The 13,575-nt window shown below is 41.8% G+C and overlaps 1 protein-coding gene across 2 annotated transcripts in view; it reads right to left on the minus strand.

The window, feature by feature from the left end:
• Window positions 1-1,753: 1,753 nt before the first annotated feature.
• COL8A1 (collagen type VIII alpha 1 chain) overlaps window positions 1,754-13,575 on the minus strand; it is a 153,972-nt gene continuing 142,150 nt past the window's right edge. Inside the window, exons 3-4 of one of the 2 annotated variants that reach the window (XM_032299353.1) lie at window positions 10,075-10,405; window positions 1,754-6,721 (exon numbers count right to left, since the gene is read on the minus strand). In XM_032299353.1, coding sequence (XP_032155244.1) covers window positions 4,812-6,721; window positions 10,075-10,402 — 2,238 coding nt within the window. In that variant the 5' untranslated portion in view covers window positions 10,403-10,405 and the 3' untranslated portion in view covers window positions 1,754-4,811. The remainder of the gene's footprint in view (window positions 6,722-10,074; window positions 10,406-13,575) is intronic. The other variant, XM_032299354.1, reaches the window with a different exon arrangement.

Below are 13,575 nucleotides of genomic sequence, written 5' to 3' on the forward strand. Positions count from 1 at the left end.
TCTATATAATCTTGAATGCCTGAGCTAGAAGAGAGTTTCCTGCCATTCGGTCTAACCTCACATCCAGTTTAGGACTCCCTGCCCCCACCCCTCACCCCACAGCATTCTTCAGCAATTCATTCTTTCCTCAACTCTGGTATCAGACCACTACTCTATGATTGGCTGTGGATGAAAAAAATGAAAGAACTAGCCTGCTCTCAATAAGCTTACACTCTAACAGGGAAGACTGACAAGTGGTTCCATTACAAAGCAGGAATAGTGCAGGGACAGGAATGTATGAGTGCTGGTGATGTCGGGGAGAAAATGACCCTGAAGGGTGAGGATTTCACCCCGCAGACAAGTCAGAGAAGGTATTCATAGGAAGAGGATAGCATGGAACTGTTTTTTTCTGAATTTCTCTAGCACATATGAATCCAGTCAGCATCACACCACTCTGCTCTGTGCAGGCTCTGCTCTTGGAAGTCAATTTTCTGTTTAACATCTTGATACCCTCCAAACAGAAGATAATTTTTTAAGAAGAAAGGTTGTTTTCTGTTGCTTTTGTATGCCTCACATTGCTTAGTAGTATCAGGCATCACGTAGGGGCTACTTTATTTGGGTTCTGTTTTAATATAAAGGGATACAATGCACCCATTGTAAGTAAGATGTGTATTTTGATTTCCTTTATTTAGCAATAGCGATGATAGATTTGCCCTGCTGTTCAGCATTCTGAATTCTAACCATTTATTCTTCCCTGCCTCCATTTCCTCTATCTGTTCTTCCATTCACTTTTGTGATGACACTATATGCCAATAAGATGACTGTGAGGGAAGTGTATTTGGCTCTGAAATAAAATCAAACTAACTGGGCTGTATGGGAATGGAAGTGATAGTCTTGAGTTTCCAGCCTGATGGTTTAAATAAGTAAGTTAACCAGCCATAGACTGGTGGTACATCCTTGCTTATTGAATGATTTGAATAATCCCTTTATAATATTCTAGACAGGGTAAGTTATGATCATTCTGGGATTGGTAAGTCATCACAGAATAATTCTGTTCTTCTCAGTGGTGCTTATGAAGACCCTTAGGCTCTTCAAACAGGTCTGCTTCTTCCCTTTACCTCCACTTACCATTATCTCCCCTCAAAATATTTGGCTTTTGTGTGGCAGACTGAAATAGAATGGAGTATTTGAAGATGGGTCTTTTGTGGGAAAAGAGAAGTCCATGGGCATTTTTCTTTTGTGATAGAAGTGGCACATGCAGCAGCTAACTATTCCCTAATATTGATTCTCCCTTCTGCCATACTGCTAGAACCCCTGATTTTTAGCTGGGCATATGGCTATATAGACTTCAGTTTCCCACACTTCCTCACAGCTTCTTGTGGTCATGTGACTTTGGAGCCACAGAATGTGGGAGAGAGTGATCCAAGCTGCTGCTAGGTTGAGTCCCTTCAGACAAAAAGCATGTCCTGTCCTTCCTGCTTTGTTCATCCTCCCTGGGGATACAATGTGACTGATGATTAGTATCCTGGATCATGGAGATGAGGGTAACACCCTGAGGTAGAAGAGCAATAAGATGGAAGGAGCCTGGGGCCCTGATTGGAACTACCATGGGAGTCCTATACTGCTTATCCTAGGAGCTCTTATGTCAAAGAGGAACAAATTGTTCTATGCACACTGTAGGTCTCTATTTCAACACCTAAGTCATAAAAGTAGGAATTTAAAAATACGTGTGAAGTTCATTGTCAGCTGAATGATATGAACAAGATGAGAAACACTCTTTTAAAGATATTTAATGATGTTTTTCAAATCAGTACAAAAATTTAAATACAAAAATGATTTGCTATTGACAAGTCTCAAATCTATCATGGAAACTCAAACAAGTTACCAGTCTGTTCACTGTTCATTGTATTCTGTAAAATATTTGATAACAGTCATCCACTACAGACATTCTTTTCCCCTGTGGGATGTCATACTGCATTAAAACACTGTATTTACATAACAGTAATATGAGTTTGGTCCATTTCACATGGAAGAGTTCTGGTTAATTTTGAACTAAATAGGGATTATAGCACAATCCCTAGACATTAGAACACGTGGTTGTTTCATCTGCTTTTATACTAATATGTTAACATGTTGTGCAGCACTCAAAAGGGAAATACAGGAACATAGATAATTATTTAAAACTCTTTTTTAAATTAATTGGAGTATCATTTAGGTCTGAGATTAGCACCATTGTAGAATGCACAGTATTTGGCATAGATGTTGCTCCTTTTCTATCTAAAAGTTAGAAACCTATGCCTGATAATATACAGACATACACATGCACATGCACGTGCACACACACACATGCACACACACACACACACACACACACAGGCAATTGAGTAACAACCAATAAATAAGTTGGAAGATATTTTGAAAAGTGAAATTTGGTTTTAACTAAAGAGATAATTTCTCTCTTGCCTGATGGGAATTGAAAGCCCATACGTGTACAGATAAATACAGTTTTACAAATCACTTGATCTGACTTGCTTTCAAACTATTTCAATGTGGCTGTTTAGCAGAAGGAGCCCAATGGATCCATGTTGTTCCCATAGTCATCAGCCCAAAACCAGTATCCTCAAGACCAACCCAAAGGATATTTGACCATGTAGATGCTGTCTGCTTTGTAAACAAAAGTTGTGTAGGACATCTTTTTGTTGTGAAAAAACTGTTGTATAGTTAACAGTGAGTAAGAAACTCTGTGGTCATGGACTAATTTCTCAAAAGCTGAGAAGAAATGGTGCTTGTATACTATATAGGGAAAAGAGATATTGGCCAAGAGAAGAATTTTTGTGATGGTAATAATGATTCAGATTTGACAAAGACACATTTCCATGTGTTTTTATACCGTATTTATTTGTGTATTTTTCCGTCAATATCTATCCCCTTAACTCACTTTTTATTTTTGACAAAAAAAATACAAGATTCCACCACCATAACCCCACATTATTGCTCCAAGTGACTAATAGTGTCAGCAGCAGGCTAATAGCAGGCTCGAAATGGGTTTTCTGTGTTTTGAGACCAGATTCGAAAGCCCAAAGCAGTTAGTATATGCCCAAATGAAAACCTGGGAAAATATTTATTTCTCTTTTTCAGGCTTGTATTGCTCTTTGATTTGTGCCGCGTACAGAGTGACATAAAAAACCCAGGCTCTTGTTGCCCTTTGACATTCTACGTAGCCCTTCCACACTCTGCTTTGAAAGAAACAGCTCTTTTCTTATGAATGCACTGCCTACAACTGGAAGCAGCACATCCATTTCAAATTCAAAATTTCAGAATGATTTTTTTCAAATATCCCCCCTTACCAATAAAGTATGGCTTGAATTTTAAAAATTGACCTTGGCCGGGTGTGGTGGCTCACACCTGTAATCCCAGCACTTTGGAAGGCCAAGGCAGGTGAATCACTTGAGGCCAGGAGTTTGAGACCAGCACGGCCAACATGGTGAAAAACCATCTCTACTAAAAATACAAAAATTAGCTGGGCATGGTGACGTACGACTATAGTCCCGGCTGCTCAGGAGACTGAGACAGGAGAATCACTTGAACTCAGGAGGTCGAGGTTGCAGTGAGACAAGACTGTGCCACTGCACTCCAGCCTGGGTGACAGAGTGAGACTCCATCTTAAAAAAAAAAATGACTTTGGAACCTCAGATTATACATCAGTTTGCACACATGCTACACAGAGAAATGTCTTCAAAATTCACAGTTACTAAAAATTACTGATATCTCCGTGATTAGAACCAGATTGTGGTTGTTTGTGTGTATAGTCAAAGGAGGATAATTTGTAATGCTATATAAGCATAACGGATAACTGCTATTAAAATAAATATTCTACAAATTTGGAGTTATTGGAGGAAGAGGTTTTTTTTCTTGTAATTTCCAGGTGTTTATATTAGTTGGGCCATAGTGAAAATTACGTGAAAGAAAGAAAATAGGAAAATAAGTCACAGAAAAAAAAAAACCAAATGGAAACTCTGGGGAGCAAGTGAGTTAATGACTGCTCATGTCTCCCATCTGGTTCTCTAGCTCCTTGTGAGGTACTGTCTAATGCTCCACAAAAGTGCCTTACCCAGTGCTGGGTACAGAGAAGGCCCTGAATAAATTCAGGATGGTCAATTGGTTCACTCATTCTGTTACAGACAGCAGACACACGGATCTGACCAGGACTCCTGTTACTAAAAGGCGCAGTCTCTGACCTGAGAGAGATATCCCTTTGACTAAAGCATTACCAGGGTCCCCAGAGCTCCCTACCACTGGGGCGGTAACACTACAGGTCTCCCCACCATACATTCCATGTCAGGTATCTACACAAATCCAGAGGAAATTAAGCAAGTAAATACGGTATGTAATTGTTATCATTGACATTTCTTTAAGGCATATTTATAAATATTTTAAAGTAAACAATATGAGTGAGTGCCTTTCATTAGCTATGATCTTTCATACTGATATATTTCGACTGATCTGAATAAGCAGGTTATTGTGGAAGCATACAACATGTAATAGCTAATATGATTCCAGTGGGTACAACCAAGTGTCAGTACTTGATACATAAATCTATCCCATCCTTCTCAATTACAGGCTGCTGTGCAAAGTATTAAACATGCATCTTAGTTTTTATTTGTACACGATGGTCCAAATTTTCACTTAAATATAACTTTCCAACTATATAAATGTTTTGAAGCAATTAGGTTTTTCATTTGGATTCTTTAGTGCGTCATTTTCTTTTCTTCTATAAAATCTTTCTTTTCTTTCTTTCTTTCTTTCCTTTTTTTTTTTTTTTTTTTTTTTTTTTACATGGGATACAATAAATATCCTGAAAAGGAGGAGTGGACATACTGCCCAGCATACAGTCCCGCAGCCTGTTCTGAGGGCATCTGGAGGAACACTCGGTCTCCGGGCCTGAGCAGCAGCACTGCGCTCCCAGATGCCTGGTCCAGGAAGCCCTTTTTGTACTCATCGTACGTGTACATCACGGGCTCGTTGTTCTTGAACAGAGCAACCCACACGTTGCCCCCCTTGCAGTGAATGTGGTATGCAAAGTAGTAGACACCAGGGACCTCACAGGTGAAGATGCCCGTCTGTGGGTTGTAGTTCTGTCTGCCGTTATAGAGCAGTTTGTCAAACTTCACTGGGGCGCCCACCGGTGGGAAAGGTGCGGTTAGCTCGGCGGTAAATGCAGGCATCTCGTACGCTGGCCCTCCTTTCTTGCTTTTCTTAGCCCCATAGGCATGGGGGGGTTTCACACCATCAATTCCCAGCCCCATATCTGGCAGATACTCTCCCTGGGGTGGTGGTGTAGGGGGCATCACAGCTGGGGGTCCTGGGGGTCCTGGAGGGCCTGGGGGTCCTGGAAGACCAGGTTGACCTTGAGGACCAAGGGCACCAGGCTTCCCTGGGGGGCCATGAAGTCCTGCCACTCCAGGTTTTCCTACACCAGGGAACCCGGGAGGCCCTGGGAGGCCTGGCTCCCCTTTGGGGCCTGGAACCCCAGGTGGTCCAATGGGGCCGCTAGGGCCTGCAATCCCTGGGATACCTGGGGGGCCCTGTAAACCCTGATCCCCTGGGATTCCTGGCTCTCCCTTAGGTCCGAGAAGCCCTGGAACACCAGGGAGTCCTGGCAAACCTTTGTGCCCAGCTTCCCCCTTAGGCCCTATGGGACCTGGCAAACCCCTCATGCCAGGAGGCCCTACTTCACCGAGGAAACCGGGCTTTCCTGGGAAGCCTTGAAGGCCTGGCTCACCCTTGGGACCTGGTGGGCCCTGTGGCCCTGCAATCCCACCTTCTCCTTTGGGCCCAGGAAAACCAATAGCACCTGGAGGGCCCATAGGACCTGGGATTCCAGGCAGGCCTGGCTCTCCTGGAGGACCCCCTATTCCTGGGGCACCTACTGGTCCTTTCTCCCCTCTTGGTCCAAGAGCCCCCGGGACACCTCCCATGCCCCGGTCACCTTTGGGTCCTGGGAAGCCTGGTTTCCCAATGCCTGGAAGGCCTGGGGGTCCTGGCAGCCCTGGCAGTCCTTGCTCCCCTTTGCCACCTGGAAATCCTGGCTGGCCTGGGATCCCATCCTGGCCTGGCTTTCCAACTCCAGGTATCCCAGGAGGTCCTTGAACCCCTGGTACCCCAATAGGGCCTTGTGGCCCAGGTTCTCCCGGAACCCCTGGCTTTCCCAGGGGGCCCTGGGGCCCAGGGAAGCCTGTCACTCCTGGTTTGCCCACTCCTGGCAGTCCAACAGGGCCGGGAGGGCCATGCATTCCTGGAGGGCCCTTCACGCCTGGTGCACCTGGCATCCCGAAGCCCTTGTCTCCTTTAGGACCCCGAAGGCCTTGAGGTCCTGGTAGTCCTTTGAGTCCTCGATCACCCTTTGGTCCTGGTTGCCCTGGTAACCCTGGCCCGCCTGGCTTCCCAATGCCAGGAAGTCCGTGAGGCCCTGGAGGTCCTTGTGGTCCTGGGATCCCCATAGGCCCGATTTCCCCTTTCTGTCCAATTTCTCCTTTTGCTCCAGGCATGCCCATTGCTCCTGGCTTCCCTGGCATTCCAGGCATACCTGGCTTTCCAACTCCTGGGTATCCCTGTGGCCCTGGTTTTCCTTTAATTCCAGGTATCCCATGACCTGGCAAACCAGGGGGCCCAGGTGGTCCTCTTGGGCCAGGCTCTCCACGGGGACCTTGTTCCCCTCGTAAACTGGCTAATGGTATTTCTACTGGGAAAGAGAAGAGAGAGAAGGGGTATGGGGGAGAGAGAGAGATTGGTTAGTAGATTGTCCCTCACGTCAGTGAAGTACTGATAACTATTATTTAGTTCTGACACGTTTGCCTAATATTTATCAAGAGGAAAGACTAGGAATAATATGCTCATCTTCTAGAACTTAAAGAAAAATCAGGCCCGGCACAGTGGCTCACGCCTGTAATCCTAGCACTTTGGGAGGCCGAGGTGAGTGGATCACCTGAGGTCGGGAGTTCAAGACCAGCCTGGCCAACATGGCAAAACTCTGTCTTTACTAAAAATACAAAAATTAGCTGGGTGTGGTGGTGCACGCCTATAATCCCAGCTACTTGGGAGGCTGAGGCAGAAGAATCCCTTGAACTCGGAGTTGGGGGAGGGCGAGGGCGGAGGTTGCAGTGAGCTCATATTGTGCCACTTCTCTCCAGCCTGGGCGAAAGAACAAACAAAACAAGAAGGAAGAAAGATTGAACTGACAATTTTTTTTATGTATTTGAGGCATTTTTTTGATAGCTGATATGTGCAGCTGCTTGTATCAGCATTGGTTAAGTAAAGAAGCTAAAAAGTACTGAAGAAGAAACATTTTTCCAAGTATAAAACTTAGTGATATTATGGTGTGTTTATTATAGTGAATTTGGAAGATTCAAAGATGTATAAAGAAAAGTCAAAGTTGCCTATAAGCCCACTACTCAGGGATAACCATTTGACATTTATATATATTTTCATCTCATTTATTCTGAGTGTGTGTGTGTGTGTGTGTGTGTGTGTGTGTGTGTGTGTGTGTGTTTTAAACAATATTGGAGTGATTATCCAAATCATAGTTGTTTTTTATTTATGGGGTACAAAGTAATACTATGATCTATGAATACAAGGTAAATAATTAAATCAAGCTAAATATATCTGTCACCTCAAATACTTATTTTTATCTGGTGAGAAATTTGAAATTTACTTTTAGTGATTTTGAAGTGTGTAACACATTATTATTGACTGTACTCACTGTGCTATGCAATAGATATCCAAAAAATAACTTATTTCTCCTAACTGAGGCTTTAAACCTTTCACCATCCTCTCTCCATTCTCTCCCTTCTGCCCCACCCCAAGGCCTCTGGTAACCACCATTCTCCTCTGGGTTTCTTTTTTGTTTTTGTTTTTGTTTTTCCAAGATGGGGTTTCACCATGATGGCCAGGCTGGTCTTGAACTCCTGACCTCAGGTGATCCACTCACCTCGGCCTCCCAAAGTGCTAGGATTACACTCCTCTGGGTTTCTACGAGTTTGATTGTTTTAGATTGCACATTTAAGCGAGAATATGCAGGATTTTTCTTTCTGTGCCTGACAAAGTTTTGAAATATAATAATTTATGGCCAAAATATTTCCTCTTATGCTTAAATACAGTAAGTTGTGGATTATAAAATGAAGGAATAGAGTTATTTTGTACATGGTTCAATAACATCTTTCCACATCTCTCCTTTAGAGTCAGTAGATGTGCTTAATTTCCTTAATGTGCTGTAGGATTTCCTAAGCCTCAAATATTTATTTGTTAATTTAACAAATAATTTCTCATATGCAAATTTGGCTTTTAAGTAGGAGAGATGAATAAGATATTTTTGAATGATAAGTAATATGAATGAAATCGAGAGCTTGGTTTAGGAGCCAGAAACTCTGCTTATCTTCTGGCCTTGGCGTGAGATTGTGACTGGGTCCCTTAAGCCATCAGCATCTCTGGTTACCTATCTATACAGCAAGAATAAGAATAATACAGCCACACTACAAGATTACAGAACAGATGTGAAAGGTGTCACAGTTTCTCAAATTGTTATTGAAATACAAAGCACATGCTGTTACAATGAATATATGTTGTGCCTTTCAGATAAACACAACTCTGGGTCTCCCATGCTGCTGGGACTAAGGGGTGACATGGAGAAGTGAAGTTTATGGTCCCTCTATCTTCTTGGCATCATACTTAGGTCATTAGTAGCACCTTAATCCTGACGATTTTACTTTTCACTGAGCTACTGTCAGGGAATAACATGCAAACAGAGAACTCATATTCTTTTAAAATATGAGTACCCATCAGAGTGAGGACAAGAAATGCCAAAGGCCAGGCAAGCCATTCACAAAAGGAAGGAAAAGAAATGTTGGAGATAAACTTCTAGTAGAATCCTAGCTCCTAAAGAGAAGAAAGTCAGGAATAGTTTCTTTACGCGAATAGATATGATTATAGTACTACTCGGTCATGCTATTTCTAACCAGTGAATTGTGTAGTTACTGTATTGAGGAGGTATTTGGGGAAGAGTAGCAGAGATGAATCAGGAATCCCTGGTGTGTAGCACGGTGCCTGGAACTTACTCTGTTCTTACTGAGGATTTATTGAATGAGCAGTTTTGGCAACTTCAGGTTCCTATGGTGCTTTAGCATTTACTCCGCACTTTATTTACGCAACAATCTTATTTGACAAATGAAGCAAATAGGCTCAGAAAGGTCAAATGACTAGGTCTCTCTCACTTCTGGCATTCAGGCTTCTAGGCCTCTAAGCTCCAAATCCAGTAGTTCTCCAAAAGTGGAGCTTCCTGCCATCATAGGGCCTAGTGGGACTGGCTCCAGTTCTCAAAGGTAATTGCTACTCTGATGCAGCTTTTTCTTACAAATGCCAGGTTTCTGAGAACTCCAGACAAACCAACCGAATTTATCATCAAGTGTCTATCACAGTGAGGAGCATTCTGTAGGTGCTAAATAAATATGCCTAGAAAGCAACAGGAGAGATTTTCGGGTGTCATCCCTAGATCCCTAGATGCAGTCGATACTCTTAGTTTGTTTCTGTTGATCTATTGATTGACATATGTAATTAGAGTACTTCTAAAACCACTTGCAAATATCTAATACTTAGTTCACAAAATGCTTTCATGTGACTTTTCTTTTAACATAGCACGTCCTTACAACATTGTTCTCCTAGTTCAGAAGGCTGATGTGTCACCTTTCTTTTCTTCACTGCTTTAGCTCCCAGCATCTGGCCCAGAGCCTGGCACAGAGAGGTGCTCACTAAAGATAGTTGCTAAATGTTTGAATGAATAAATAATAAGGGGGTAGTAGACTATTTGTGATTTAATATCTTTTATTTCATCTGATGCTAAAGTAAAACATAAATGGTAATTTTATCTGTATCTTTAAGGCCTGAACTTTTCAAGAATAGGCTTTAGAATGCAGTAGGCATTTTAAAAATGCCAATAAAAAATTCTAAAACTAAAGTTTCTAAAATTTATCTTCACCCTCTGATCCCATAAATTAGAGGTTTGGAAAGCTGTTGTTTTATAACAGCCTGGGAGTATGATATTACCTTTGCCTTTCTTGGGTACTGCTTCCTTGCCCATTCTTGGCGCCGGTTGAATTTCCTTCATATATTGGGGTAGGTGTGGATATTCTTTGCCGTACTGCAACTGGGGCATCTCCTTGCCCATGGCAAGGCCATCTTTGGCCAAAGGCATATGAGGTACTTGCTGACCCAGGGGCTGGTATTGTGGAATTTGCAGTGGCATCTGAGGAGGAATTTGAGGTGGCAGCGGCTTGATCCCATAGTAGGCACCAGCCTGAATGAGCGTGATGGAGCTCAGGGAAATGGTAAGCAGCACTCCCAGCAGCTGCAGAGGGTCGGGCAGCACAGCCATCACCTGTGGGAGGAACCAATGCACCAACTTGGTGAAACTCTGCAAAGCCAAGTGACTTGAGTTTATTTAGAGATAGAAGATAGAAAAAGCAAAAAGGAAACAGTCTTTAACATCAGAACTTCATGATAAAAAGCAAATGAAAAGGAAAATGTGAACTTTCTATAGAAAACAAAAAATAAGAGTAGAATCTGTCAAATGAAGGCAATTGGTAGGAATATAGACTGTGGGAGAGACTGCTGGTTGTCCCCCGTGTTGATTCTGCCTTTCTCCCCCTGTTTTCCTGTCTTCACCTGGGAACAGAGCAGCCCAGAATGAAGACATTTCAGCCAGGCAGGGCCATTTCAGCCATTTTGGCCAATTGGGGGTAGTTATCATGGGTGCCCCTTCCAGGAAGAATCTTAAAATGGAGTGGGCATGTCTTCCCCTTCGTCCTTTCTTCTGGTTGGACTGCTGATACGTTGCTGGAAACAGACCACACGTCTTGGACCATGAGGTGAATGCAGGGCAAAGAGGATGATAAACGAGGCAGAAGCTTCAGGCCTGGTTGAACATAAGATGCCATACCAATCCTTAAATTTGTTTACCCCAGAGAGAAGTGAAGTGCTATCTTCTTTAAGCCACTGTTAGTTTGGGCAGCCTACATTTGCATGAAACGTAATCCTCACAATACATTCTGGTAGAAGGAGGCAAAACTGGTGACAAGTTAGGCTTTGTTAATAAGTACCAAAATCCTATTCTAAATGGAAACAGTTAATAATTTATAGGCTTTATGCCACAGTAGAGATTTTTCATATACCAGATGAGGAATACTTTGATGTAGTCGCAAATAAATGTAAACGTAAAGAGCAAACAGCAAAAGACTGCATAAGTCTTCTGAATTGAAGAGAAAATACTTCATGTGACAGTATGAAATATTTTAAAAATCACTATCATGGTTACACACCTTTATTTCTTGTATTTAAATACTATGAATTCATTAGTTTAGAAATTGGTAATTGGACCGTTAAAGTCTTTGTCCTTTTGTGAAAGAGAGGAGTTTATGAAGCAAATTAGCTGTATAAATAAGAGGGAGATGTTTAACTCTTCATAAGAACAGGCTGCTTCTAAGCCCCTTAAGAGCACTTTTTGCAAATTGGCAGTTAACAGAATAAATATAAATGGCGCTTATCTGTTTATAAAAACCAGCTAGAAAAGACCTCTGTTTGGAAATGCCCTTGGCCGAAAACCAGACAGCCCAGAGAAGTGCAGTGTTGGCAAATGCACACTAGGGGGCAAGTGCGGTACACACTTAAGTCTGTTCCGTATTCTGCCTGCCCGTCCCCTGCCCCCGTGTAGAACTAACGTTGGGCATACACCCACTACATGCTCACACTTTATTAAGGGACTTAATGAAAATTTGAATCTTAAGGGGCATGTCATCATAATGCTGCAGAGAGAGAGAAAGAAGTGGCAAGTTTCTCACAATTTTTAATTAAGTATCTTTTGGAAAATTTTGAAAAAACTTTTGTCTATAAATAATTCAATTTCCATTCTCACGAGAGTTGTTTTCTTTGCTTCTACCTTACTTATTTCTGGATCATTGTTTTCCACTTCTTAGAAAATGTGTGTTGCCTTTGCAATATCCTATTTAAGGGTGATGCTAAGAGTGTAAACAGGCTACCAAAGGATTGGTGAATAAGAAGCACCTAAGAAAATATTTAATATGAATCCCTACCACAAAATTCAATGCTTTGCAAGTTTTCTAAATATACTAACTAATCATTTTTCCCCTGGAAAAAAATGAAGAAACACTTGCTAGGCCCTTTTGGGATTACTAAGATGAATATAATATGGTCAGTGGGCTTGTACATCAAAGAGCTTGTACTCTTATAAGGGGTGACCAGATGTGTGAACAGTTATTGAGTAGCAAAGGATATATAGCAAAAAGTAAATTTTTCTCCTACTTCTGTTCTCCAGTATTTAAAATCCCTTATATTTGAAGCAACAATTTTCCCTTATATTTTTTGGATAGTCTATGGATATGCACATATAATATGCATCCCTTTCAAACATAAATTACAGCATACTATACACACTTGTATTTTTTGCTTTTTTTCACTCAAAGATCAGCATGTATTTCTTGTCTAGTTTTGTGTATGTAAGCAAGTTTCTTTAAGTTCTTCATCTGTTAAAGTAAGACTTGGATGTTTTCTTCGGTCTTGCCTGCCTCTAACGTTCCACGTCTGTAAGGCAGTTACTAGAAATCTGAAAGTGTTAATCCATACCACAAACGTGTGGTAATATCTGGTAATGTACAAGCTGACACTCAGTTCAACTTTTGGGCACGAATGAATTTAATTAATGAACCCCAGACTTGTGGTGAAGTCTTTAATAATAAGCTAGCATGTTTGGCCCTTCACCCTTCCATCAATTCAGTGGATGTGTTGGATTATACTTAATAATCTTTAAACCAGGACATTCTAATGAAATACTGGAAAACTGGAAGGAGATGAAATGCCTGGAAGAATACCAGTTGAATACCAAAGACCCAGTGGGATCCTGCTTTACTACAATTATTTCCTCTCATAGGCTTGGCCTTTCTCTCCTGAAAACTACCTCCTTAGGTCTGCCATCTGCCATTTCTCTGGCTCTTTATCTAAATAAACTTTGTTCAGTTTTAACTTGAATATTTATGTAAGGACCCTGGTTAGAATTTACTGCTTTACTTATTCCTGCTAATTTTTCTTCTGTCCCTGAGGATATTTTTGGTGGTCAAAGTGGTGTGGTGGTTCTCCCAAATCACTCAAAAGAACATCAGATTTGGGTAATGTTATACAAACACCTGGCGAGAAAGAAGGGGCCTTGGAATTTTTGCTGGGAAGAAATGGTGATAGTGGGTTTTCATGCCTCTCTTTCTGAGAATTTGGAGCACAATAATATTGTGAGTTGTCCTTAATATTTTCTTTGATTTCTATTTATTTGGCAGCTGGTGTGTGTGTGTGTGTGTTCTTGAACATAACCATATCTAATGTGTGTAAACATTGAATCTCTCCCAACCAGGCTGGCTTAGTGTTGGGTGTCATGTCATATGACAGAAGCATTGTGGAAGAAGTCAAAAGACTTGTATTTAAGTTTTGGCTCTGCAATTCATGCCTGTGACCTTGGATAAGTCCCTTAGCTTCACGAAGCCTCAG

Source organism: Sapajus apella, unplaced genomic scaffold, assembly GCF_009761245.1.
Source record: "Sapajus apella isolate SASKATOON/1434 unplaced genomic scaffold, GSC_monkey_1.0 scaffold40, whole genome shotgun sequence".
Lineage (NCBI taxonomy): Eukaryota > Metazoa > Chordata > Mammalia > Primates > Cebidae > Sapajus > Sapajus apella.